Source organism: Apis laboriosa, unplaced genomic scaffold (genome assembly GCF_014066325.1).
Source record: "Apis laboriosa isolate Shangri-la unplaced genomic scaffold, ASM1406632v1 scaffold105_cov147, whole genome shotgun sequence".
NCBI lineage: Eukaryota > Metazoa > Arthropoda > Insecta > Hymenoptera > Apidae > Apis > Apis laboriosa.
This window is the reverse complement of record NW_025220714.1, coordinates 1,923,847-1,947,837: the sequence shown is the minus strand read 5'-3', so window position 1 is coordinate 1,947,837 and position 23,991 is coordinate 1,923,847. Positions and strand designations below refer to the sequence as shown.

Below are 23,991 nucleotides of genomic sequence, written 5' to 3'. Positions count from 1 at the left end.
TGTTAATTCTTGTTAGATTTAATTATATTTGTTTAACTATTGTACTAATTAAAATAATTTAAACATAAAGGTACAAAAAATTCCGCTAGGTGCATTTCGAATCATCTGATATATACATATGTATACAATAAATCGTCTGTTTTGTGTATAGCATATGTCATAGTTATAAGTTATACTAAAAATTAACAAATTTTTAAAAAATTCTATCATTCATAAAACTTCGGAAGAGTGTTACAACAAATATATAAATATGGTAAAAAAAACTACATAATGAAATGAAAAATAATGATCAAATATTTTTTATTCAATAAATTCTTTAATAAAGCAAGGTTAAGTTATGCTGATTAAAATGACTTTTCATTTTCAGTTTGGATTTAACATGTTTCCGGAGATTGTAAGACCTTTCAACAATCATTATAGATGTTTTTCTGTATCAATGTTACCGGGTACATATCGACGAGATGTAGAACGTGGAGGAAAAAGTACATATACCCATAAAATTTATTATAATTTATGCACAAATAATAAGTAAAAGATTATAAATTATTGTTTTTAGTAATCATGCCACCTTCAGCTTTAGAACACCTTACAAGATTAAACATTAGATTTCCTATGCTATTTAAATTAAGTAACGAAAAAACCAATAGAATTACTCATTGTGGTGTTTTAGAATTTGTTGCAGATGAAGGAAGAGTTTATTTACCTTGTTGGGTAGGTTTCAATTTTAAGTATTTTATTATTGATTATAAACATTATATATATAATATAATTCAATATGCTTTTAAAACAATTTGATTACAGATGATGTATAATCTTTTATTACAAGAAGGAGATCTAATAAATGTTGAAAGTGTAAATTTACCTGTTGCAACATTTTCACGTTTTCAACCTCAATCTGAAGATTTTTTAGATATTACAAATCCTAAAGCTGTTTTAGAAAATGGATTAAGAAATTTTGCTTGTCTCACAACAGGTGATATTATTGCCATAAAATATAATCAAAGAATATATGAAATGTGTGTTTTGGAAACAAGACCTGGTCCAGCAGTTACTATCATAGAATGTGATATGAATGTTGAATTTGCTCCTCCACTGGGATATGTAGAAAAAGAAACTAAGAAGGATGAAAATGTAGTAGATCCTGCAGATTTAATGCCAGCCCCATCTGGTTTTGTACCATTCAAAGGAGAGGGTAATAGATTGGATGGCAAAAAACGTAGAGATTTTGCAAAACCAGAAGTAACTACAAATAAACCAGCTTATGTTAGAGGAATACCAGATTATGATTACAAAATAGGAACACTTACATTCTTGCGTATTATTAAGCCTGTAAATAATAAAGAGGTATGTTGAAAAATTTTTTAATAATATTTTTTAATACTTTTTATTATACAATATATATTTTTATAGGCAAAAGATCAAGATGAATTTAAAGCATTCACTGGTGAAGGTTTTTCTCTTAGAAAGTCAAAATAATTAAATAATTAGTGATTTATTTATTTTCATACAATTACATGTATTTGTAAAAGTGAGTATTTATATTTGTAATTAAACTGTTGTACTTTTTAACAAACAATTTTATATAAGTTCTTCAATCATTATATTACTTATAAGAATTTTTATTTAATATATATTATTTTCTTATTTAATATATATTTAATATATGTATATAAATTTTTTATTTAAATTCATATTTTTAATTTATATCATGGGATGATTTATTTTTTAATCTATTTTATAATTCTATATTTAACTTAACAATTTTAGATATGAGATTAAGAAGTTTTCACTTATATTATAAAAATAATTAATATATAATATTTATCACAAATTATAGGCTTGCAATAAGAAATTTAATCTATCAATGGACCCCAGAAATATTTACTGGGTTTTGTAGGATCTTCTGTTAAGAAAAATTCACGACCCAATATTATAAATTCTTTGGAACTAATTTTACCATCATCATTAATATCAATATGACTGAAGGAGATAACTGCATCCTATAATAAATATTTATTTTTATTATTTTTTTTATATTAATTATTATAGAAAAATATATAATCTTACTTACATCATGTGTAAGTCCTAAACATTGGAAAAATAACTTATATTCTTGTATAGAAATTTCACCATTATGGTCTTTATCTACTGCCTGCAATTTTTTTTAGATAATATATTTAAAATATTTTTTAATATTATTGTTTTATATATAAAAATATATTTTTGAAAACATACTTTGAATAAAAATGGCAAAAAATGATGACATTTTTTTTTCAATGATGAATCATTAAGAACATGTTGCATTTTTTCCAGATATTTTTCAACACAAATAAGATTATATGGACTAATTTCTCCCCATTGTTCTTCCCACATTTCCTATATATAATATATAATATAATAATATAATTTTATTATTTTATATATTTTTTAAGAATTGATATTCTATTTTTATGCATAAAATATATATATAAGGCTGACTTACATTTAATACTTTTTTGAATTCAACTTTAGCTTCTAAATTTAAATGTCCTAAGTCGCAAAATCTTTTTCTAAACAACATAAAATCATCATAACTAATAATACCATCTTTATTAACATCCAAATGACTATGTAATGTTCGCATTTTTCTTCTCCAAAAAATTGATTGGCCCTAATAAATAAAAATTAAAAAAAAGAATAATTATTGGTTTAATAGATTATATAAAAAAATACGCATTGAATATGAATTTATTTCGTAATTTTTTAAATTAATTATATTTAAATAATAATTAAATTTCAAAAAATAATAAACGACAAATAATTTTTAAAAAATATAACATTTTTATAATTTATAAATAAATTATTTTTATGATTTAAAAATAAATAAATATTAAAATATATTAAGTAATAAAAAAAAATGTTTTACCCTTTCTTGTTCATTGTCTGAATCGTTATCAATTACTTGTTCATTTAAAGAGATTGAAGTACTTATTTGATGCACATTTTTTGTATTATACGTTTTCGGAACATATTTACAATACTAAAAATAAAATAATTAAAATAAATATAATGAAAATAAATATAATGAAAATATATATTTATTTTTACGAAAATTTTAATCGACCAAATTATATCATAATATTACATTGCAGCACATATATTAGAATCGTAAATATAATTGGAATATATTATATGTAATTCAATATGTTCAATATAATGTAAAATCAATAATAGATTAATAATAGATAAATTTAGATAGAATAATAAATAAATCGAAATGTTAAATTCATTTATATAAAATTACAATAATATATAAAATAATAAAATTATATATAATATATAAAATTTATATAAAAATTACAATGAATTAAAAAAATATTTAATTCTATAAATGAACAATTTTAATAAAATTATAAAATTTTTCAAAGATCGATATTTTTTACAGATATAGACTTAAATCAATTATTAATAATTTATTACAATAGAAATACATATTAATAATTAAAATAAAATAATATGTTTTTATATTCTTTTTTGTTTTATTTTTTTTCTTTATATTTTTTTATGTATATATAAAAGATATTATACACTTATATTTTGTATTTGAAAGAATATAAGAAGAGATAATAAATTTTAAACTTTACTTTCTATAAAAATCTCAAAAAATAAAAAAAAGAAAAAGAGACAAATAATTGGCTGGAACTTATATAGAAGATTAGGATAGTTTCAGTTATCTCTATATAAGAATACTTTCCGTATTCATAATTCATAAAATAAATACAAATCTTTAATAATATTTTTCATTTTAATAATTTAAATTTATTATTAATATAAATATTTTTTTAATTATAATAATTAATTAAAAAAATTTATTATATATTAGATTTTATTTTATATAATATAAAAAATAAATTACCTGTTTAGTATATATATTATAGTATGATTGAATGGTATTTTGTTTTTGTGGTATTTTACAATATAAAAGAGCTATTTTTTCAAAACACTTATTAGAAATTACAAATCTTAAACCAGTTTGTAATAATATTGTTGTCATTTTAACTCAAACTATAAATTATCTTTATGCAACAAAAAGTATAACATCAACTTAAAGCCGTTTGAGAATCAGTTGTGAAGAAAGTGAAAAAGAATAGTAGGCCCTTTTTGATGGGTCGGTAGGTCTCAAATTCTCCTCTTTGTTCTTTGCGCATGCGCAATAGTGTTCATCTGTTTTCCTTTTTCTTTCTATTCCTTGATTACGAGCATCGATGCACGTCCCCTTCTTTACACAGATAAAGTCATAAGCGTGACATCGATGAAATTGAAAAAAAAATTTTTTAAATTTGATAAATATCAAAAAATATTGTATTTAAATTTTGTATTTAAACATTAATAATATGCTAATATTAATATTAATTTGTATTATACATGTTAATACATGATTTATATTTTTTTATAATCTTTTTGAGTATATATATAATATTTTTGAGTTTATTTCAATAAAAAATTGAATTCAAATAAATTTAATTTTTGAACAATTAAATAAATAAAAATAATTTTACAATTAGAAATATATATTTTACAATAAAATATAATATTTATATAAAATTTCTATCTTATGCTTTAATATAAATAAATGGAAATTAATATAAATAAATAAAGATATATATGTATCAAGATTAATATTTAATAATTTTAAAATTAAGGATAGTCTTTATAAAGAGTATTTTATTAAATAATATATATTAATAAAATTATTCAAATTTATTTATAGTAATAAAAAATTTAAAAACATTTAATTTTTCCTTATTTTCTACGCCCATGTTTAAAATTATCAATGTATCATAATGTGAAGAAATTTTACGTTTGATTAGATTTAAAAACAAATAAAATTGTAGAACAAAAACAGAATATAAAAATCAAATATAAATATATACAAAAAGATGAATCACCAAAATAAATCAAATTTATATGTATGTGTATAATACATAGATACACATAAATTTGAACGACGAAACGTGACGAAAAGCATGGAACGATCTAATTGATTAATATGTAAATATTATTTTTTGTAAAACAAATGTTATAAAAAAGAATATAATTATCATTACAATCATTAATTATTAAATAAAATAATTAATTATTAAATAAAATATGTGATGTAATTTATATATAATATATTTATTTACATCAAGTGTATTATACAATTACACATATTTTTCATAAATGCTTAAATGTTAATGTATATAAAGTTAATATTTTATATGTATAAATTTTATATAATGTTGAATTTCATTATTATAAATAAAGAAATCTCATCATAATATATATCTTATATTTTAAGATTTTGTATATATTTTAATTTTTCTTGTATTCTATTCTTTCAACTTTTACTTCATCACCAACAAGTTGATAAACATAAGTTACAACTGTCGAACTTTGAATATCCATAAGGACAAAAGAAGGGATAACTGATCTATAAATATAATATATAAACATATATAATATAATATAATATATAACATATAAATATAATATGTATATCAAATATTTATACATATATGAATAACATTTAAAATTTTCTTTATACTATTGACATAAAATCTTACGTGTCAAGAGGATTATATGCTCCGGTTGCTGAACCAGGATTAATATAAAATTTGTTTTCATGTTCATATGCTTCAAATTTATGTGTGTGACCTGATATCAAAATATCAACATCTAATTGTCTTTGAATTAAAGCTAATGATTCTGGATCACCCCAAGGTACTACTTGATGTCCATGTGACAAACCTATTCTAAATTGACCAACAGTAACAACTTTTTGTTCTGGATAATTTAAATTCTATAAATAAAAAAATTAATGTAATATTAAAATTTAATATTTAAAAATTATTAATTATTAAAATAAATATTTAATAATATTAAATAAGATATATACCTCATCAAAATCTCCTCTAACAACATGTACATCACTGGCTAATGTTTTTAAATAATCATATGATTCTTTTGTACAAAGATTACCTGTACACAGAATATGTTGTATTCTACCAGGTACTAATAATTTCTTAAATTTACTTGGAAGACTACTACATCTGTGTGGAATGTGTAAATCTCCCAATACTAAAACAAGCTATAAATATTAAATCTTTAATAAATATAATAAAAAATTTACATAATAAATTTTATAATTGAATGTTGACATATATTTTAAATTTATCAATAGAAACTAATATAATTCTAAAAGATATTTAATTAAAAGATTATTTTACCTTGAGGTTAAAAATTCAAGAAATTTATACTTACAATTAAATAGTTAATTTCAATCAGTAATATTCTATTTTTATTTACTTACCATGACGGATATAATAATATATATTTATGAAATTCTTATTTTTCTTAACGTTAATATTTACTTTATCGCATTTGTTAACAATAAGATTCATAAACTACTCAAACAAACTATTGGAATTGAAAGTATATTTGACAGATAAACTTTCGATTTTCGAGATTCGAGATTATGTTAATCGTCGATTATTCTTACAATGCGCTAAAATATGAACTATATATTCTTATTCTTAACATATATTTCGTTACAATTTATATAAATTTTGTGAAATGTATGTGAATTTATGTTTATTATTTATTTACAATAATTATTTAAATTTTATATAAATAAACAAATTTTAAAATTATGATTAATTGAGCAAATGAAATTGTTTAATGTATTGTATCTTAAATTACGTATAATATGAATTTCTTTTGTTATTTTTTCTAAGTAATCATTAAATTTAAACTTATTTGATGTTTAATCTATAAGAAATATTTTAATAAAAAAAAAATTCAACATGAAGTGTGTTATACCAGGAGCAAATGTAAAAAGTATGTTACTTCATTTAGGTTATGTTTTATTGATTTTTTATTTAAACAATATTAAAAATAAAAATAAAATATATCAATAATCAAATATAAATATAAATATTAGTTTTAGCAAAAGCTATACATGCATTATCAAAAATTGGAGAAGAAATGTACATAGAACCAAAAGAAAATGTTTTATCATTCCGTACTGTTAATATGGCAAATTCTGCATATGCAGATTTTACATTTTTTCAATGTTATTTTTCATATTATGTTTATGGCGATTTACAAGAAAATGATGCATTGAAATGTAAAATTTCAATGAGGGTAATAAGATATTATATTCTTAGTATAATATTACAAATTTTACATTTTACATCATACAAAACATTTTTTTGTGTTACAGAGTGCGATGACTGTATTTAAGGCTTCAAATGTAATTGACAAACAGGTAGAAACATGTCATATTAGATTAGAACCAAATGCATCTGAAATTTTGTTTATTTTAAAGTATAAAAATAGTATTACTAAAACTCATTTATTGCCCATATTAGATTGTGAAATATTACAAGTATGTATCACAAATCTTTAATAAGATTTCTTATTTTATTCTTAATTTATTCTTAATTTATTCTATTTATATTTTACATTATTTTATTATTATTCTTTAGACTATATATAATAAAGATTGTGCTTCAATTAAGCTTTCATCTCAACCACGAGTATTAGGAGATGCAATACAAAATTTTCATCAACATTTAATTGAAATAACACTTGAAGTTTTAACACAAAAGCTTTTATTAAGAAATTATATTGATGATAGCTCAGGTAAATTAAAATATAATAATAGAAATAATTTATTTTTATTATGGAATAAAATTAAAAAATTTATTAGGTTTATCAAATACAACACGTACACAAGTTGTACTTGGAAAGGGAGAATTTGATCAATATGATATTGGTAATGAAACATCAATTACCTTTTGTATGAAGGAATTTAAATCTATTTTAACTTTTGCAGAAATTGCAAATATTCCAATTACTATATATTTTGAAGGAGCAGGAAGGTAAAAATTAATAATATATAATGTAAAAGGTAAAAATTAATAAAGTATTCATTAATATTTTTTAGACCTGTTATATTTGTATTAAAAAATCAATCATTTGAAGTAAATTTAGTATTGTCCACATTAAATTCTGATGCAGATAGTCAAACGGAAACAACAATCAATAAACAAGAAGAAAAGTTTATGAAAAAAAGAACAATAAACAAACGAGTTTCTAAGAAAAATAATAATAAATCTAATAGAATTAAAAATAAATCAATTAAATCTGATAACATGTTAGGAAATATTACTCTCAAAAAACCACATTCATGTTTTATGGAAGAAGAAAAAGAACAAAATAATTCTAAAGAGCAACTTAATTTACCAGAAACAACAACAAAAGATAATCAAAATGTAAATGAAATAAATACTTTGCCAATAAAACAAAATATTCAAGAAAAATTTCAAAAGAATTCTTCATATAGTTGTGACATAATTACAAAATTTAATAAAACATCTATAAGTGAAAAGAAAATGGTAAATTCTATATTTACAATAGCAAAAAGAAAATCTAGAAATGATGAAATTGATAAGCAAGACAATCCACATCATGATAATATTATTGCAATAGAAAATGAAATACCAAATTCGCCTCCTCCACCAACCAAAAAGGCTCGTTTGATTCTTCAAAAATGTTTTCAAACAACATTTGATCCAAGAACATTACCTGGATATGATATAGTTTTAGCCAAAGATTCAGATGAAGATTGCGAATAAAAAGATTTATTTTTATATTTGAATTTTAATCATTAGTTTTGCCCTAATTAATATAAATTTTAATTTATGTTATTATATATTTATAAATGTATCTTACAGATAAACATGTACAATGTATAAATACATGTAAATGTGTGAACACGCGCGCGCGCGCGCGCATTAAATATAAAAAATAGAAACACATGTAAAAAGGAATAATATAAGTATAATAATTATTGTAATATTTAATGCAAATATAAAATTTTGATTTTTATAAAGAATTGTTTTTATTTGATTCTTATATTTATAATTTAATAATATTTTTTATTGTTTAGTCTTTTTTCTAAAAGAATGTATATTGTAAATAAAGGAAGTATATCTTAAAGATTGTATCTTTGTATTTAAAAATGTAATGAAATTACTTTTCATGATTATCTACGTTGATTTATTTCATATATTTATATTTGCGCATGTGCATAGATAATATATTATATGTATCAAGTTACGAAATTTTGACTTCGATATATATATAATTGTTAAAAATTTATTAAGAGATCATTAATTAAAAATATGAGAGCAATAACACGAATTATTATAAAATTTAGTACTGCAACAACTATAGGTTTTAGTGGTTGGTATCTGGGAAAATATTCGGAACAAAAACGACATTTGAATACAGAAATAAGAGACAGTGGAAATATTTTTTCGAATGTAAACATCAAAGAAATGCCTGGTTTGCCTTTATTTGGAACTGTTTCGGCAGCAGTTCCTACAGAATTTAATACAGAAATGGGTTCAAAATTATCATCAACAGCTACTAGAATATCTGAAGTAAGTTATTTATAAAATATTTAACCTCGATAAATATTGATAAATAATATCAAAAGTTTATATTTATTCTTATATTATTGTTTGAGATCATATTAATATTTTTTTTATATTTATTTATTTATGATATAGATATAAGATAAAAGAAATATGCAATGTATGTAATAATGTAAATTATATAATTTTTAATCCTTTTTTTTATAGATTATGAAATATGGTTTTCCTGGATTAGATCATGTTAGGTCTTATGAAGATTTTGTCCTTTCTTATGACAGAAGAAATAGAGTAGCACATTGGGTTTTTGAACATTTAAATAAAGAAAAATTACAAACTAATCAGGAAATATCACGTAGTAAGTGTGAATTCAAATCAGATCCAAGTATACATCCTTTTTTTAGGTAAATATTTATAATTCATAATTATATAATATTTTTATACTAATATTTTAATAATTTTATTGAAATCAGAGCAGAAAACAATGATTACAAAGGCAGTGGATATGATCGTGGACATTTAGCAGCAGCTGGAAATCATAAATGTGATCAAAAACACATAAATGAAACGTTTTTTCTCTCAAATATTTCACCACAAGTAGGTGTAGGTTTTAATAGGGATTCTTGGAATAGATTAGAAAAGTATGTTAGACATTTAACTAAAATTTATAAGGATGTATATGTATGCACAGGTCCTTTGTATTTGCCAAAGTAAGTTTAATAAAACTTATTATTTGATATAATTTATTCATTAAATATTCTAAATATATTATTATTACAGAATAGAGGCTAATGGAAAAAAATATGTTCGATATGAAGTTATTGGTACAAATCATGTAGCAGTACCTACTCATTTCTATAAAATAGTTGTTGGTGAAACACACGATTCAAAATTAGAAATGGAAGCATTTGTAATGCCAAATACTCCTATAGATGACAATACACCTTTAACAAATTTTCAGGTAAATTAATATTAGTAATATTTTTGTATAACAATTTATAAGAATTTATGAATATTTTTTATTATATGTTATATTATATTATATTATATTATATTATATATATATTATATTTTGAAACAATTAATGACAATAGATATCTATTATAACAGGTGCCACCAGAAAGTATAGAACGTGCTGCTGGACTTTTATTTTTTGATAAAATCTCACGTGATAAATTAAATAAAATAAATGGAAAAAAAGTTTGAAAATTAGAACATAAAACTATTAAACAAAATTAAAGTAAATAAGATATTTAACTTTAATAGAATTTCAAATAATTTATAAATTGACAAATTTTACATTTTATAATATTGATGAACATTCACTTATGTAAAAGACATTTTTATATAATATTTTATATATAATTATATAAGATATTTTAATAGATTTAAAATCTTGAAGAAACAATGTTAAATAAATTTTATTATAATCTTTTTTATAGATTGAATTTCATCTAAATTCAATCATTTTTAAAAATAATAAAAATATAAATGTTAAATATAAAATAAAAAAATATATGTAAATTATTTTGTATACGAGTATAATAATATTTTTTAAAACTAAATTCTAAATTCGTTCAATTCATTTTGAGTTGAATCAACTTTATTTACATTTTAATATTTTACATATTTCGGTAATTTTGAAAACTATGAAATATTGCGTAGTGAATTTGGCATTATTTTATTTATTATTGTTTGTAACTATTTTGTGCAATTACTTTTATAAAAAATTATATAAAATTATATAATCAATTTATTACATATTTATAGGTGCTGGAAATATTTATAGATACTATTTTTTTTATATATGTATTATATGGATTATATAAATTTAATTTAATTATTATATATAAAAATTATAATTAAATTTATTATATATATAAATATTTTTTCTATTTTTTATTTATATTTATTTTATGAAAAAAAAAAAAGATAAATGCTGTATTGAAATATTTAATTTTTTTATTATTTTTGTACATTTAATTCAAATTGTAATAATTATATGCACAATATTGCATATTGACACAAAATAAGTATTCACATGAAAAGCGCATGCACACGTATTTCTTAGTACCCAAAATTTCAGTCTTGCAGAAAACATTAATGATATTCATTTTATAATACACGTTGAAAGAAAATTATTCTTTATAACTTACAATAATATGAGCATTTCTATCTTTCCAATTCAAGAATCAGCTCTCCACAATTATAATTATGTTTTTGATTGATATTAAATTAAATAATTAGATTAGCTTAGATTGCTATAGTGGATATATCATTCATTTGATATTTGATTTTCATTCATACGTGTTTATAATAAACATGTTCAATATTCTAACATTATGTCACAGAGATATTAATATGTTCGTGAAATATCTTTGGATCGATTCTACAGGCTAAAACAAACATAAAATTATCAAAATAATATATAATAGTTTACAAAAATATTCAAATTTATTTATTATATTATAAGCAATTTAAATTTCCATTAGATGAAACATTTCTCTGTTATATTACCGATTCCAGCTGTTTCTGTTTTATTTTATCATAGTGTAAATTTAAATTGTTTACAATTTAATAAATAAATCTTAAGTGATACTCTTGTATACTACTTTTATTGTATTTATTTCAATATTATTTCACTTTTATGTTTTTTAGCTTTTAGAATTGATCGTTGAAAAATGTTTCTCAAATATGTTAATACTTTGTATATTTTGTGATTAATAATTTTATTTTTGCGATGATATTATAAAATAGATATTCGTACTAATTTTGATTTTATAAAACGAAAAGAAAGTTTTATTAATATATTTAAAAAGATAATACCAACAATTAATGTATTAACTCTCGTTTTTAAAGAACAATTATTCTTGACTATTAAAAACATTGATACAACATATTTTTTTATTATTTTATGGTATTTATATTTTAATAGACAAGAAAAAATTCTTCTCTATTACTTTGGTCGTGATATTAAGTAAGTACATACAAAATAATATTCATTATTAAATACTATATTCATAATATAAAATGCTAATGAATAAAATTATTATTAATTTTTTCAACATATAATCTAATCTATGTACAAAATGAAGCAGCGTGTCTTTACTTTACAAATACATAATAACTAACACGTAGTGTGATAACTACTCTTTACGATAATATAGTTAAGTTTTATTCGCTAATAAAACGATTTACTTCTACTCCCGCGCTTTGTCCTTTTATTTTTATTTTTATTTTTAAAGCGAGGTAGAAAAAAAGAGATATTGTATAGATTTCTTGGTTTTTGTTGAACTCTCTTTTCTCTGTAATGACAATGCGTGGAAGGGAAGAAAGCCGTGTAAGGAGATGCCAGTCATTGGACAACACTGCTTTACAATATTTTTACAAAGCTCCGGTATTTTTCACGATAAGTCGTAATATCATTATATTATATTAATATTTAACAATATTTGTATCATGATTGCCTGAAATCTAACGAATAAAACAATAATAATGAATATCATTATGCTTTAGAGATCTCGATGTTTAACGTAATATACATTTTCAATGTTTTAAATTTACTGCTTATAAATAAAAGCTTTAAGTAGGATCAATTAGGCACTAAAATGGACGGGTCTCGTTTCTCAGGAGTTCCATTCGAGTATTGCTCATAAGTTAAGGACACTTAATGAAATTTTAAGTACACTTTGTACAGCTAATTGATTTGTTCAAATTAACTGTTCGACTAATATATAAATTTCATAATACATTTTTCATTTTAGTGTAATTTTTAGAAATAAATTTTCTTAACGATTAATTTTTCTAACAATTTTAATAATATATATATTTTATTTTGGTTTTGATGTTATAGTCAATTTTATAGGCAGTTTTAATACGTTTCATCTTTAGCGTCGCTTTCGGATTGATTTCAAAATCAGTTATCATGCCTTAAATTGCTCTCACATTGAACTCCTTATGTAAATTTGATAGTTGATAAAATAGCATGGACTAGAAAACGCGCGATGAAACCTCTTATATTTTCACTGACCGTTCGAAAACAGTTTTGTCGAAAGATCGATTCCTTCGATTCATCTCTTTAATATCGATCAAAACTGTGACAACGATGTATCGATAGACTAGGATTTTTCGAAATATTCACATATTGTGTTCCTTCGTTGCAAAAAAATATTCTTAAATTAATCTCTCTTCTGGCGGTGGTTTCATTACATTATCCATTTCTACACGCGGATTGCTAAATTCTTGAGCACTTGGACTATACGTTCCTCGAGTAGCTCGTTTTTTCCTAGCCATCATAAATAATGCAACTAAGGAACCAGCTGCAATAATAAACAGACATCCAACGATAGGACCAACAATTACCGCTATATCGAGTGCTTGACTACCCAAAAAGTTTTCCGTCTGGAAAATGGAAAACAAAATTTATCATTATGATGATATAATATAAATTTATATATTATTGATTATAAACGAAATTTCAGAATTTAGAATATTAAAACATGCCTCTGTACAATTTTGTCCGGTATAATGTGGCGTGCACTCACACCTATAACCACCATTATCTCCGCATTTACATGTACCTCCATTTTGACAATAATCCTGTTAACAAGATAAATTACATAAAATATGAAAAACTATATGGAATAGGAAGGATTTGACAGAAAAAAATAATACCGGTTTGCAAGGATCTATCATTCCACAATTATATCCACAGTAACCCGGATCACAAATACATTGATAAGTTCCTGGTAAATTTTTGCATCGTCCTTGACCACAATCTGTCATTGGAATTCCACATTCATCTATATCAAATAAACAATCGGGCCCTGTGTAACCGGTATCATTACAATCACAAGTGAAACTGTTTACACCATCATAGCATTTTCCATCGTTTTTACATGGTACATTTCCTTCTGCATCTGGTGCGCAATCATCGATATTAATTTCACAATATAATCCAGAATAGCCGGGTAAACAGGTGCATCGAGGTGTCTAATAATTTAAAATAATAGATATTACGATTCACAAATAATGTTTACGCATTAAATTTTTAAAGTTATAAAAAAAAAAATAGACAATAATTTCTTTAACGATAAAGAATATTTCATTTTTTGTTTTTTTCATTTCAAATTCTATTAATGTCAATATAATAACAAAATATGCAGGTAATCGTTACTTACAAACATCGATATAATGTAATTTACAAATAAAGTGATATTTGGAAAATATTTGAAAAAACAAATAAATGTAAATGTAGTTATATGTGCAAAAAAAAAAAAAAAAAAAAAAAAAGAAAGAAACAAAATAAGGACTAGATATACCTGATATAAGAAATCACATTTGCCGCCATTTTGACATTTTTGTCCAATGCAATAAGGAACATCACAAATTGAACCTTCGTAACCAGTAGTACAAGTACAAGTAAAATTATCACCAGTTTGTGGATTTATAATATCTGTGCAACTGCCACCATTTTTGCAAGGTTGATTTTCACAAGTAATTAAACGGAAAATCTCACATCGTTCACCGGTAAATTGATCTGGACATTCACAACGGAAATACCCGGGAAGATTTACACATACTCCGTCATGTTGACAAGGACTAACAGTTACACACTCGTTTATATCGCTATCGCATCTAAAATAAAAAATAAAAAAAATTTGATATAAAAGGAATCATTATATAATATTTATCATTTAATAATATTTTTTTTTATATACTGACAACCATCCTTGCCAACCGTTGTTACATATGCACGTGTAATTAGCAATTCCATCGATACATGTTGCTCCGTTCTCGCATTTATTATTAATGCATTCATCTATGTTGAAAGAACAATCGTCCTCTGTATATCCTGCAGGACATTCACAAATGTAACTATTTGCTTTGTCCAGACAAAACCCATTATTTTTACAATCTGAATCGAAGCAAAGCTGGCATCCAATACTATCGTGATACGTTGAATTATTTTCTTGTAACGCTAAATATTCTAATGGCGTAAAATTAGCGTTCTGATATACTTCTTCATACGTGAAATAATGTAAAAGCATACTACCAATTCTTACTTCGCCTAAACATCCTTTGAAAGCTTCCCCTGTAAAATATTTTTAACTTTTGATTATTTATTTTCTAATTAGATAAAAGATAAATGAATTTTTCTCTAATATATATCTACAAAGTTATTTCAATTATTTATCCGCAAAGATATCGATCATTTACGTTACCTGACATTATATTATAAGGGGGAGAAGCGGTAGTCAACGTGGTACGTTCAGTGAAATCTATCGAATTTTCGTTAATACCACTTTTGTTTTCTAAGCTCTGTTTATTAGAACCGATTGTTATGTAACTGTGTTTATTTGATAAAATAGAGCCAAGCCCGCCAAGAGTGACTGTTCCGGTAACTAGCAAATCATACCATAATGGAAAGCTAAAATTTGGACTGACATGGGATGCATATTCGTCGTTAGAATTTGCATATCCACATTCCATGGAGTTGTTGTTCAATCGTAATACTATAGACGTCCAATTGCCGTCAGGTTCGATTTTACCAAAGCTCAATATCCCTTCATTTTGTAAATCTAGCCGCCAAGATACCGTAATATTGTCTTTATAAACGGAAACGGTAAAATGTTGATCACCTATACGAGGCGAGATATGCATTAACGTGCCACCGGTATTCGATCGATACGTAATTTGAATAGTGTCGATTGTCGAATCCGTCACATTTTTTTCTTCCACTTGATTATAAATGTAGGTGAAAGAAGTGGTCACTCCGTTAAAAGTGGCATTGGCTATGCACTCGTAACCATCGTCTAAATTTTGACATCTCGATCCAGCGGGACAGTCTTGCAATTGACAAAATTCCATCTCTTGGCAAGTTTTTCCGGTGTATCCTCGTGGGCATTGACACCAAAAGTCGTTCCACGTAATATGACAAGTTCCATTGTGATTGCATGGGTTACTCACGCATACGTTGTCGGATATCACACCTTTGAGAATTTTCTCATAATCAAATGTTACGTTGCCAAATTGTATCGGAGTGGGAATATCGTTTGCCTATAAAGATACAAAACATTATTTTTCATTACTATTATTATTTTTTTATCGTCGTTATTAAATAATTTTATCGAATAATTCGATTAATTCGATCAAACACGTACGCAGAAATTTTAAAATAAACGGTTCTTTTTATTTGCTAAATTATTTTTGGGAAATGAATTATACTCTTTTTTACCTTTAGAGGAAAGAATTCAACGACCATAGTTTCAATGCCGTTGGATATCTGAACATCTTGAATGATTCCTTTAAAGTTCACTTGAGGAGCTTGGGATACTTCTATCTGACGATTATCGACTTGTCTTATGTATCTGGATGCTTGTGGCAAACCGCCCAAATACAACACGGTTACGTTCAATTGGCCGGAAGCGCTGATAGTTTTCCGGAAATATTCGGTACCATTAATTTTTACTTGTACCAACGTCACGTTCCTGATCACTTGTATCAAGTGATTATTTCCATCGTTCAATTTCACACCGCCAACCGTGTATGCTTCCGTACCATTGAACTGAATCCTGACAAGTAACTCGCCCCCTTCCAGTTGAGCTGCTATATACGTTTTCTCTTGAGGTTTAAGATCCGTCTGCGGATTCGGATTTTCCGTTCCAAGATAAAATATATCGCCCCTGTCTTGCCTCGTACGAATGAACATAGAAATATCGACGATCGATCTAACTGCTCGCCTGGCCATGTCCGACACCTTTACGGTCACGTATCCGTTGGTTATATTCTCGTATCCAAACGTGGCCGCCGTCATGTTGTATTGACAGGTGTGGCCAAGATACGGCCTCTCGCATTTGCAGGAAAAATCACGCCATCTGTCTGTACAGTCACCACCGTTTTTACACCGATTTGGTGAACATTGCGCCTCTCGTGGACATCCCGGTTCAATGTCTTCCATATACACCGTTTTCAACAAGGTGCCGGAGTATACCTGAATGGTGATAATAAATTTTGAATATGAAAGATATTTTTTTTTGAGTAAATAAATACAAAAATATTGTTATATAAAAAAAGAAAGGAAAAAAGATTTTTTCACAAATTGATTATTCGTGATTTATACTTTACTTTGCTTTATGACTTGAAGAACATACCCATTCTCCATTAATAACGACATCTTCGGTACAACCGATGAAAAAAGATGGACCATGAGTCAATCGTCGCAGATAATTGGTGGTACCTCCGACGTATGTCATTGGAAAAGAGGTATGATTTGAATTGGAACCCTCGTTCAAACTGATTGGATAAATCGTTTGCTCTTCATTGGCTGAGAGCACTAAATGCGTAGCATTGATCGCGACGAACACTTTTTGCCAAGTCGAATCGTTTAAACCGCTGCCGATAAACACGCCCTCCCATTTGTTCAAAAGGCTCGAGTGCAAATTCAACTTGCCGTTCACGAGTTCGAGGATGTAAAACGTCGACCCTTTTCCAATAGCTAATAATCCATTTGGCAATGTCGTTCGAAAACGAAATTGTATATCGTATCCTTCGTCTCGAGTAGTGTTTACTAAAACGTACGAGCTGCCGTTCAAAGACATTGTCGTTACCTACGAAGAAAAGAAAATATATAAATGGAAGTTGAAAAAAAAATATTGATTTTTTTTTTTACATCTACGCACCTTCTTCTGTGTCGCGTATTTTTGTGCAAAATATACAATAAGTGTAATTTCAATTAAACGAGCGAAGTCAATTTGATGATGTAATTTAGAATATATTCTTTCAGAAGAAAAAAAAAAGAAAAGAAAAAGAAAATTGAAATTGGAGATTTAGAAAACAAAACTCACGTAGTCACAAATTTCTCCGTGATATCCGTTGGGACAAGTGCAATTGAATTTGTGTATAGTTTCGTCGACAAGATAAGGCCAACAAGTACCACCATTTTGACAAGCGTTTCCTTGGCAACCGATCAACTCCACCGAACAATTTTTACCGCCATATTCCGGCTCGCAAGTACAGGTATAATCGGCCCTTCCATCGGTACACACACCATGCTCGCAGGGTGAATATCTTTTGCACTCGTCGATATCGTGTTGACAATGATCACCCTCGTATCCTTCGTCGCATTCGCAGGTGTAACCACCGATACGATCAACACAAGTCCCAGCTTGGCACGGATTACTATCACATTCGTTGATATTTACCTCGCAATTTTTTCCCGTAACACCTTGCACGCAAAGACACTCGTATCTGAAATATATATATTTTTTTAAGAAACTTTCAGAATATTTCCTATTTTCTTTTTTTTTTTTCCACAACACAATTCGCTTACCCACTCGCATTCGCATAACTGAATTCTTGATTGAATATCGAGGGTAACGTTAACGCGTCACTCTTGTACAATTCTATCTTGGATCTCTCTAAACAAGTACCGTTATATTGACAGGGCGAGCTCTCGCACTCGTTTATATCGACTTCGCAATTTTTCCCGGTATAACCAGCGTAGCACTGGCATTTGTAATTCTTGATATCGTCTATGCAGTGAGCACCGTTCACGCATGGGCCGGATCGGCAGTCGTCGATATTTTTCTCGCAATGCGGGCCCTCGAAACCGGTATTGCTACAGTCGCAGGTATAATTGTTTATACCGTCGATGCATTGGCCGTGGTTTAAACACGGCAAGGGTTCGCAATCGTCGATGTTTATCTCACAGTTTAATCCCCGGAAACCGGGTGAACACATGCACATGTAACTGGCTATTTCATCGACGCAAGTTGCACCGTTTAAACAGGGATTACTTTCGCACTCGTTTACGTCCATGTCGCACGTTTTCCCGGAATAACCAGGCGGGCACTGGCATTCGAACGTATTGATACCATCGATGCACGTGGCATTATTCTTACACGGGCCGCACAAGCATTCATCTATGTCGATGTCGCAATGATCCCCGGAAAATCCTGGCCTGCAGAAACAATTGTAGCTGCCATCTGTATTTACGCAAATACCATTGTTGCACAAGGAACTGCCCTCCACATTGCATTCGTTCACATCTTCGTCGCAAAATTTTCCTGAAAAAAAATAAAAAAAATGTAAATACAATGATATCAATGTGCATATATATAAAAAGGGTGTCCCAAAATTCACGCGAGATTTAAATTCTGCGCTATTTGCAAAGTGCAGTAAAGTGCGTAAAGTGTTGCCAACGAAGAAAAAAAAAAAGACAGCGCGACAGTTGATGGTTCAGGATTATTGAAAAATGAAGTCCTACGAAAGAATAACGCGTTTTCATTGTTGAGTAATATTTTAAAAATAATGAAAATTTCTCGAACAAAATTATCTTCAGTAATGAGATTCATTTTTATCTTGATGGATTGGTTAATCGATAAAATTGTTGCATTTGAGGTTCAGAAAATCCACAACGTATCACTGTTTGTGCTATCGCGACATGATCTAGTTTTTTGTGCTTAAATTGCAAGATATGGATGTGGACGACACATGATTTCAACAAGATAATACCACATGCCATACAGCCTAAGAAACGATTTAATTACTGCACGAGTCATTTTCTCGTGTAATTTCACCCGTTTTGGTGATCAGGATTGATCGATCGTGCGATTTAACGCCGTTGCACTTTTTTCTTTTTTGAAGTCTAAGATTTATGCCAACAGATCCACGATCAACCACGACACTCGAAGAAGGAAATTGAGCGCTATATCAACGAAATTCAGTCACATTTATGGAAAATACGATCATGGAAAATTTCAACAAAAGAGCGCGTACGCGCGGACAAGCCGTGAACATGCAATTCTATACATAACCTATACCGTATACTTTATGAATCGATAAAAAATTCACAATCTTTAATTATAAACCCGTGTTTTCTATCAAAATTACTTCTTGCGTGAATTTTGGGACACTGTTTATACATATCACATTCAACGAAACGAATTAACTTTTCATTTCTACCGAGATCTACCTTGGAAACCATCCTTGCACTTGCACTCGAATCCTTGATCTCCAAGATCTACGCACGTACCACTGTTACAAGACACTGTCGCGCAATGGTCGACGATAAGAGTGCAATTAGGATCTCTATAACCCTCGCGACATTTGCACTCGTAACCGGCGATACCGTCGACGCAAACTTGTCCATCGGGACATATCACGTCGATGCAATCGTCCACGTTTACGTCGCAAGTTTTCCCTTCGAAACCACGTGGACACTCGCAGACGAATTCACGCCGAGATCTCGGTATCAACGTGCAGTTCCCGTTATTGTGGCAAGGATTAGCCGCGCAAGCATTGTATTCTCGCTCGCAATTTTCATCCATGAAGTCTTTCGTGCAGTTACATATGTATCCGTTGATTCGATCGATGCAAGTGCCGCCATTTTGACAGGGCTGCGACAAACACTCATCCACGTTGATTTGGCAATTTTTACCTGACGATCATAATACGTAATAAGTGATTTACATTTCGAATGAATCATCGAACATACGATGAAAAAAAAATTAATAAACGTGGGATAAATTGGATGGATGAACTTAATACATTTGAACACATGAAAAAGTAAGACGAATTAATTTGTGTATGAAAAGAAAGAGAAGAACGTTTGCGAATCAATTATGATTACCGGTGTATCCTGGAAGACATTGACAATAATAGCTATTTTGTTGATCAATGCAGATACCGCCGTTACGGCAAGGATCGCTGGAACACTCATCCACGTCGATGGAACATTCAGGTCCCGTCCATCCTGGCTCACAGGTACAATAATAACCGCCGGGCTGTACGGAGCGAGACGTAACAAACAAAGCAAGAGGCCACATACAGATATATATATATATATATATGTATATATATAGGAGGCGACACGGTTGATTAATCGGATGGATCATGGCATGCATGCAAAGCGATTTGCAAATTTTTTTGTCTCACTCACATAATCGTGACAAGCGGAAGCTTGTTTGCAAGGTAGATCGCGACAGGTGATCGGTTCCTTGCATTGCGGTCCCGTCCAAAATCTTGGGCACTGACACATAATACCGAAACGCGTCTCGAGACAACTGCCTCCATTGTAACAAGCCGAACACCAATCCGAGGCGGATGACAGGCATGTCGTTCCTGATGTTCATACGCGTAAATACATACATACATAACGTAGCATCGTAAACATCGTATCGACGTGTTTTTGCGAAAAAGAAGGGTTAGTTACAAAAAAAAAAAAAAAGAAAAAAAAGAAGAAATGATAATACGATATAGAGACAAACAGCGTGAGCTTGAATTTATAATATTTGCCGCGAATTATTATTATTATTATTTTTCATTTATTCATTTACCTTTCCATTCCGGTGGGCAAGTACAATTGAATCCATCTTTGTTGCTCGTGCAAGTACCCCCGTTGCTGCACGGATTATTGGCGCAATAATTGATGGTGCAATTCGGGGGATTGCCCATGTAGCCAGGATTACAGACGCATTGGGGTCCGTGCGCGTCTTCTACGCAGATGCTGTTCGAGGGACAAGCCGCGTTCTCGCACAAACTTCTGAGCTCGCAATGCCGGCCGGCGTATCCGGGCGGACAATTGCAATGATACGAGCCGACGTCGTCTACGCAATCGGCGTTGTGCTTGCAAGGATTCGACAAGCACTCGTTCAAGTTCAATTCACAGTTTTGCCCCTCGAAACCATTCGGGCAATGGCATATGTATCCACCGTAATTGTCGTAACACACACCGTTGTTCAAGCAAGGATTGGCCAGGCATTCATCTATGTCCACCTCGCAATTCGCACCTTCGTACCTGAAACACGATAACGATGATGATGATAAATTTTATCGTTGTTATTATTTATTTATTCGTCGTATATCATATATATATATATATATAACCTATATATATAACCTATATATATAACCTATATATATATAGGTTAGGTTCGAAAGAGAAGGGAATAGAAAAAGAAACTTACCCAGTCCTGTCGCATATGCACGTATAATTATTAATACCATCGATACAAACTCCGCCGTGTCTGCAAGGATTCGGAGAGCATTCGTTGATATTCGTTTCGCAATTTTTTCCACTCCATCCCGGCTGGCAATCGCATTTATATTCGGTCTCGGTCACCGCTAAACAAACACCGTCGTTCCTGCACGGACTTTGCTCGCAGAGCCGTACGCCGAGCTGCGATTCGCAGTGAACTCCGGTGAAACCCGGCTTGCAGGCGCAGCTGAAATCTCCTTTTATATCCTCGTTGCACGTACCACCGTTCCGGCATGGCCCACTCAGGCATGGCGGACCTGTTGAATTTATCGCGATAAATACGATTTTACGATTTTATGTGTCGGCTCGAAGTGGCGGTTCGAGTAGCGATTTTGTACAGCGGAAAAAAAAAAAAAAAAAAAATATGTGACGCCAGCGCCCTTGAAAGCCCAAACACCTGTTGCCGGATAAGAAACATGCTTTGAGAGAGAAAGAGAGAGAGAGAGAGAGAAAGAGAGAGAAAAAGAGAAAGAGAGAAATAAAAAAGATACGGTGAATATGAGAATCGATATGAGAACAATCGGTGGAAATATTATTACGATTCTTATCGGTAAAAATTAGGAGAAGTACGTAGAAAGAGTAATATTGATTTTGCGTTGTTCTATAAATTCATATCTCGTATTTGGCATGCTATATTTTTTTTCTTTTCTTTTTCTTTTTCTTTTTTTTTGAAAATCGAACATCAGAGCGAGAAATTTTAGAAAATATCGAAATATCATTGCAAGCGTTCTTTTGCAAAATTTAAGTATAAGATAATAGCTAATAGACGAAATGGATGAAACGTTAAAAGTAAAAAGAAAGTAAAAACGTTCATGCAAGGTTATTAAAATGAAATCTAAAAAGAGAATACATGGCCGAGCGATCCTTATTTTCATATGGAAATTTCGAATATTCGAATTTCGATCGATGTAAAAAAATGAATAACAATAACAAGAACAACAACGATATTATTATAAAAAGGAATTATATTCGATTATTTGCCATGGATCTATCTTTCTATCTTTCACTCGGTGCCAAAATCCCGTATATTCGACGTCAATGTCTAACCGTTGTCAATTTGACAGTTGTTGCCTGAATATCGGGCGTAACAGTGACACTCGTAACGATCCTGCCGTGACACGCATTTACCATGCATCATGCATGGCTCGAGATAGCAGAAATCCATGGTGGTGATTACGCTTGATCCTACACCACCGTTAAGTCCGCTCGTACCACCTGAAAGTTTTCGTACGAGAATCTGGCATGCAATTTGCTATTCATATAAGTGATACACACGATCGCACACTGTGTAAATCTGAAAATTCACGCAGGACGACGAGTCGAAACAATATAATTACGTGATCTTCACTCTGATTAATTGTGCGATAAAAATTCAAAATTTCTAATTCCATAGTCATAGTCTACTAGAGAGAGAGAGAGAGAGAGAGAAAAAAAAATATCACGTTTCAACTTTTCGTTGTAATTGTACATGATCCTGATATAAAAGAGATC

General features: G+C 28.3%; 6 protein-coding genes across 10 annotated transcripts in view; 3 read left to right on the top strand and 3 right to left on the bottom strand.

The window, feature by feature from the left end:
• Positions 1-140: 140 nt before the first annotated feature.
• On the top strand, positions 141-2,232 carry LOC122720467 (ubiquitin recognition factor in ER-associated degradation protein 1). 3 transcript variants are annotated; one of them, XM_043947229.1, is made up of 5 exons: positions 141-253; positions 368-482; positions 557-711; positions 802-1,344; positions 1,411-1,569. In XM_043947229.1, exons 1-5 carry the CDS (start codon positions 251-253, stop codon positions 1,474-1,476), a joined length of 882 nt encoding a protein of 293 aa, XP_043803164.1. In that variant the 5' UTR covers positions 141-250; the 3' UTR covers positions 1,477-1,569. The 3 variants fall into 3 exon arrangements, 2 of the variants coding, with proteins under 2 accessions (XP_043803164.1, XP_043803151.1); XR_006347769.1 differs by lacking the exon at positions 141-253 and adding an exon at positions 1,838-2,232 and having other exon boundaries at positions 350-482; positions 1,411-1,528; XM_043947216.1 differs by lacking the exon at positions 141-253 and having other exon boundaries at positions 350-482.
• On the bottom strand, positions 1,838-4,137 carry LOC122720481 (sarcoplasmic calcium-binding protein). The gene is made up of 6 exons (XM_043947242.1): positions 3,896-4,137; positions 2,906-3,019; positions 2,483-2,650; positions 2,236-2,376; positions 2,072-2,152; positions 1,838-2,000 (listed from the first exon to the last, which is right to left on the bottom strand). Exons 1-6 carry the CDS (start codon positions 4,031-4,033, stop codon positions 1,854-1,856), a joined length of 789 nt encoding a protein of 262 aa, XP_043803177.1. The 5' UTR covers positions 4,034-4,137; the 3' UTR covers positions 1,838-1,853.
• A 1,114-nt stretch (positions 4,138-5,251) lies between these two features.
• LOC122720522 (vacuolar protein sorting-associated protein 29) lies at positions 5,252-6,478 on the bottom strand. The gene is made up of 4 exons (XM_043947292.1): positions 6,332-6,478; positions 5,918-6,109; positions 5,586-5,821; positions 5,252-5,452 (listed from the first exon to the last, which is right to left on the bottom strand). The coding sequence occupies exons 1-4, from the start codon at positions 6,332-6,334 to the stop codon at positions 5,335-5,337; spliced, it is 549 nt and encodes a 182-aa protein (XP_043803227.1). The 5' UTR covers positions 6,335-6,478; the 3' UTR covers positions 5,252-5,334.
• A 127-nt stretch (positions 6,479-6,605) lies between these two features.
• LOC122720513 (cell cycle checkpoint control protein RAD9A) lies at positions 6,606-8,850 on the top strand. The gene is made up of 6 exons (XM_043947280.1): positions 6,606-6,858; positions 6,962-7,164; positions 7,244-7,408; positions 7,509-7,665; positions 7,733-7,904; positions 7,970-8,850. Exons 1-6 carry the CDS (start codon positions 6,825-6,827, stop codon positions 8,658-8,660), a joined length of 1,422 nt encoding a protein of 473 aa, XP_043803215.1. The 5' UTR covers positions 6,606-6,824; the 3' UTR covers positions 8,661-8,850.
• A 305-nt stretch (positions 8,851-9,155) lies between these two features.
• LOC122720622 (endonuclease G, mitochondrial) lies at positions 9,156-10,728 on the top strand. Its single transcript, XM_043947429.1, has 5 exons — positions 9,156-9,470; positions 9,672-9,865; positions 9,935-10,171; positions 10,242-10,422; positions 10,572-10,728. The coding sequence occupies exons 1-5, from the start codon at positions 9,210-9,212 to the stop codon at positions 10,665-10,667; spliced, it is 969 nt and encodes a 322-aa protein (XP_043803364.1). The 5' UTR covers positions 9,156-9,209; the 3' UTR covers positions 10,668-10,728.
• Positions 10,729-11,396: 668 nt separating this feature from the next.
• The window catches only part of LOC122719192 (protein crumbs), a 29,399-nt gene continuing 16,804 nt past the window's right edge, over positions 11,397-23,991 (bottom strand). The window contains exons 4-19 of one of the 3 annotated variants that reach the window (XM_043944842.1): positions 23,548-23,715; positions 22,430-22,757; positions 21,800-22,260; positions 21,403-21,584; positions 21,094-21,247; positions 20,437-20,901; positions 18,793-19,528; positions 18,308-18,710; positions 17,615-18,070; positions 16,699-17,454; positions 15,686-16,520; positions 15,186-15,555; positions 14,783-15,098; positions 14,136-14,453; positions 13,965-14,060; positions 11,397-13,862 (exon numbers count right to left, since the gene is read on the bottom strand). In XM_043944842.1, coding sequence (XP_043800777.1) covers positions 13,635-13,862; positions 13,965-14,060; positions 14,136-14,453; positions 14,783-15,098; positions 15,186-15,555; positions 15,686-16,520; positions 16,699-17,454; positions 17,615-18,070; positions 18,308-18,710; positions 18,793-19,528; positions 20,437-20,901; positions 21,094-21,247; positions 21,403-21,584; positions 21,800-22,260; positions 22,430-22,757; positions 23,548-23,715 — 6,272 coding nt within the window. In that variant the 3' untranslated portion in view covers positions 11,397-13,634. The remainder of the gene's footprint in view (positions 13,863-13,964; positions 14,061-14,135; positions 14,454-14,782; positions 15,099-15,185; positions 15,556-15,685; positions 16,521-16,698; positions 17,455-17,614; positions 18,071-18,307; positions 18,711-18,792; positions 19,529-20,436; positions 20,902-21,093; positions 21,248-21,402; positions 21,585-21,799; positions 22,261-22,429; positions 22,758-23,547; positions 23,716-23,991) is intronic. The other 2 variants (XM_043944926.1, XM_043945012.1) reach the window with 2 other exon arrangements.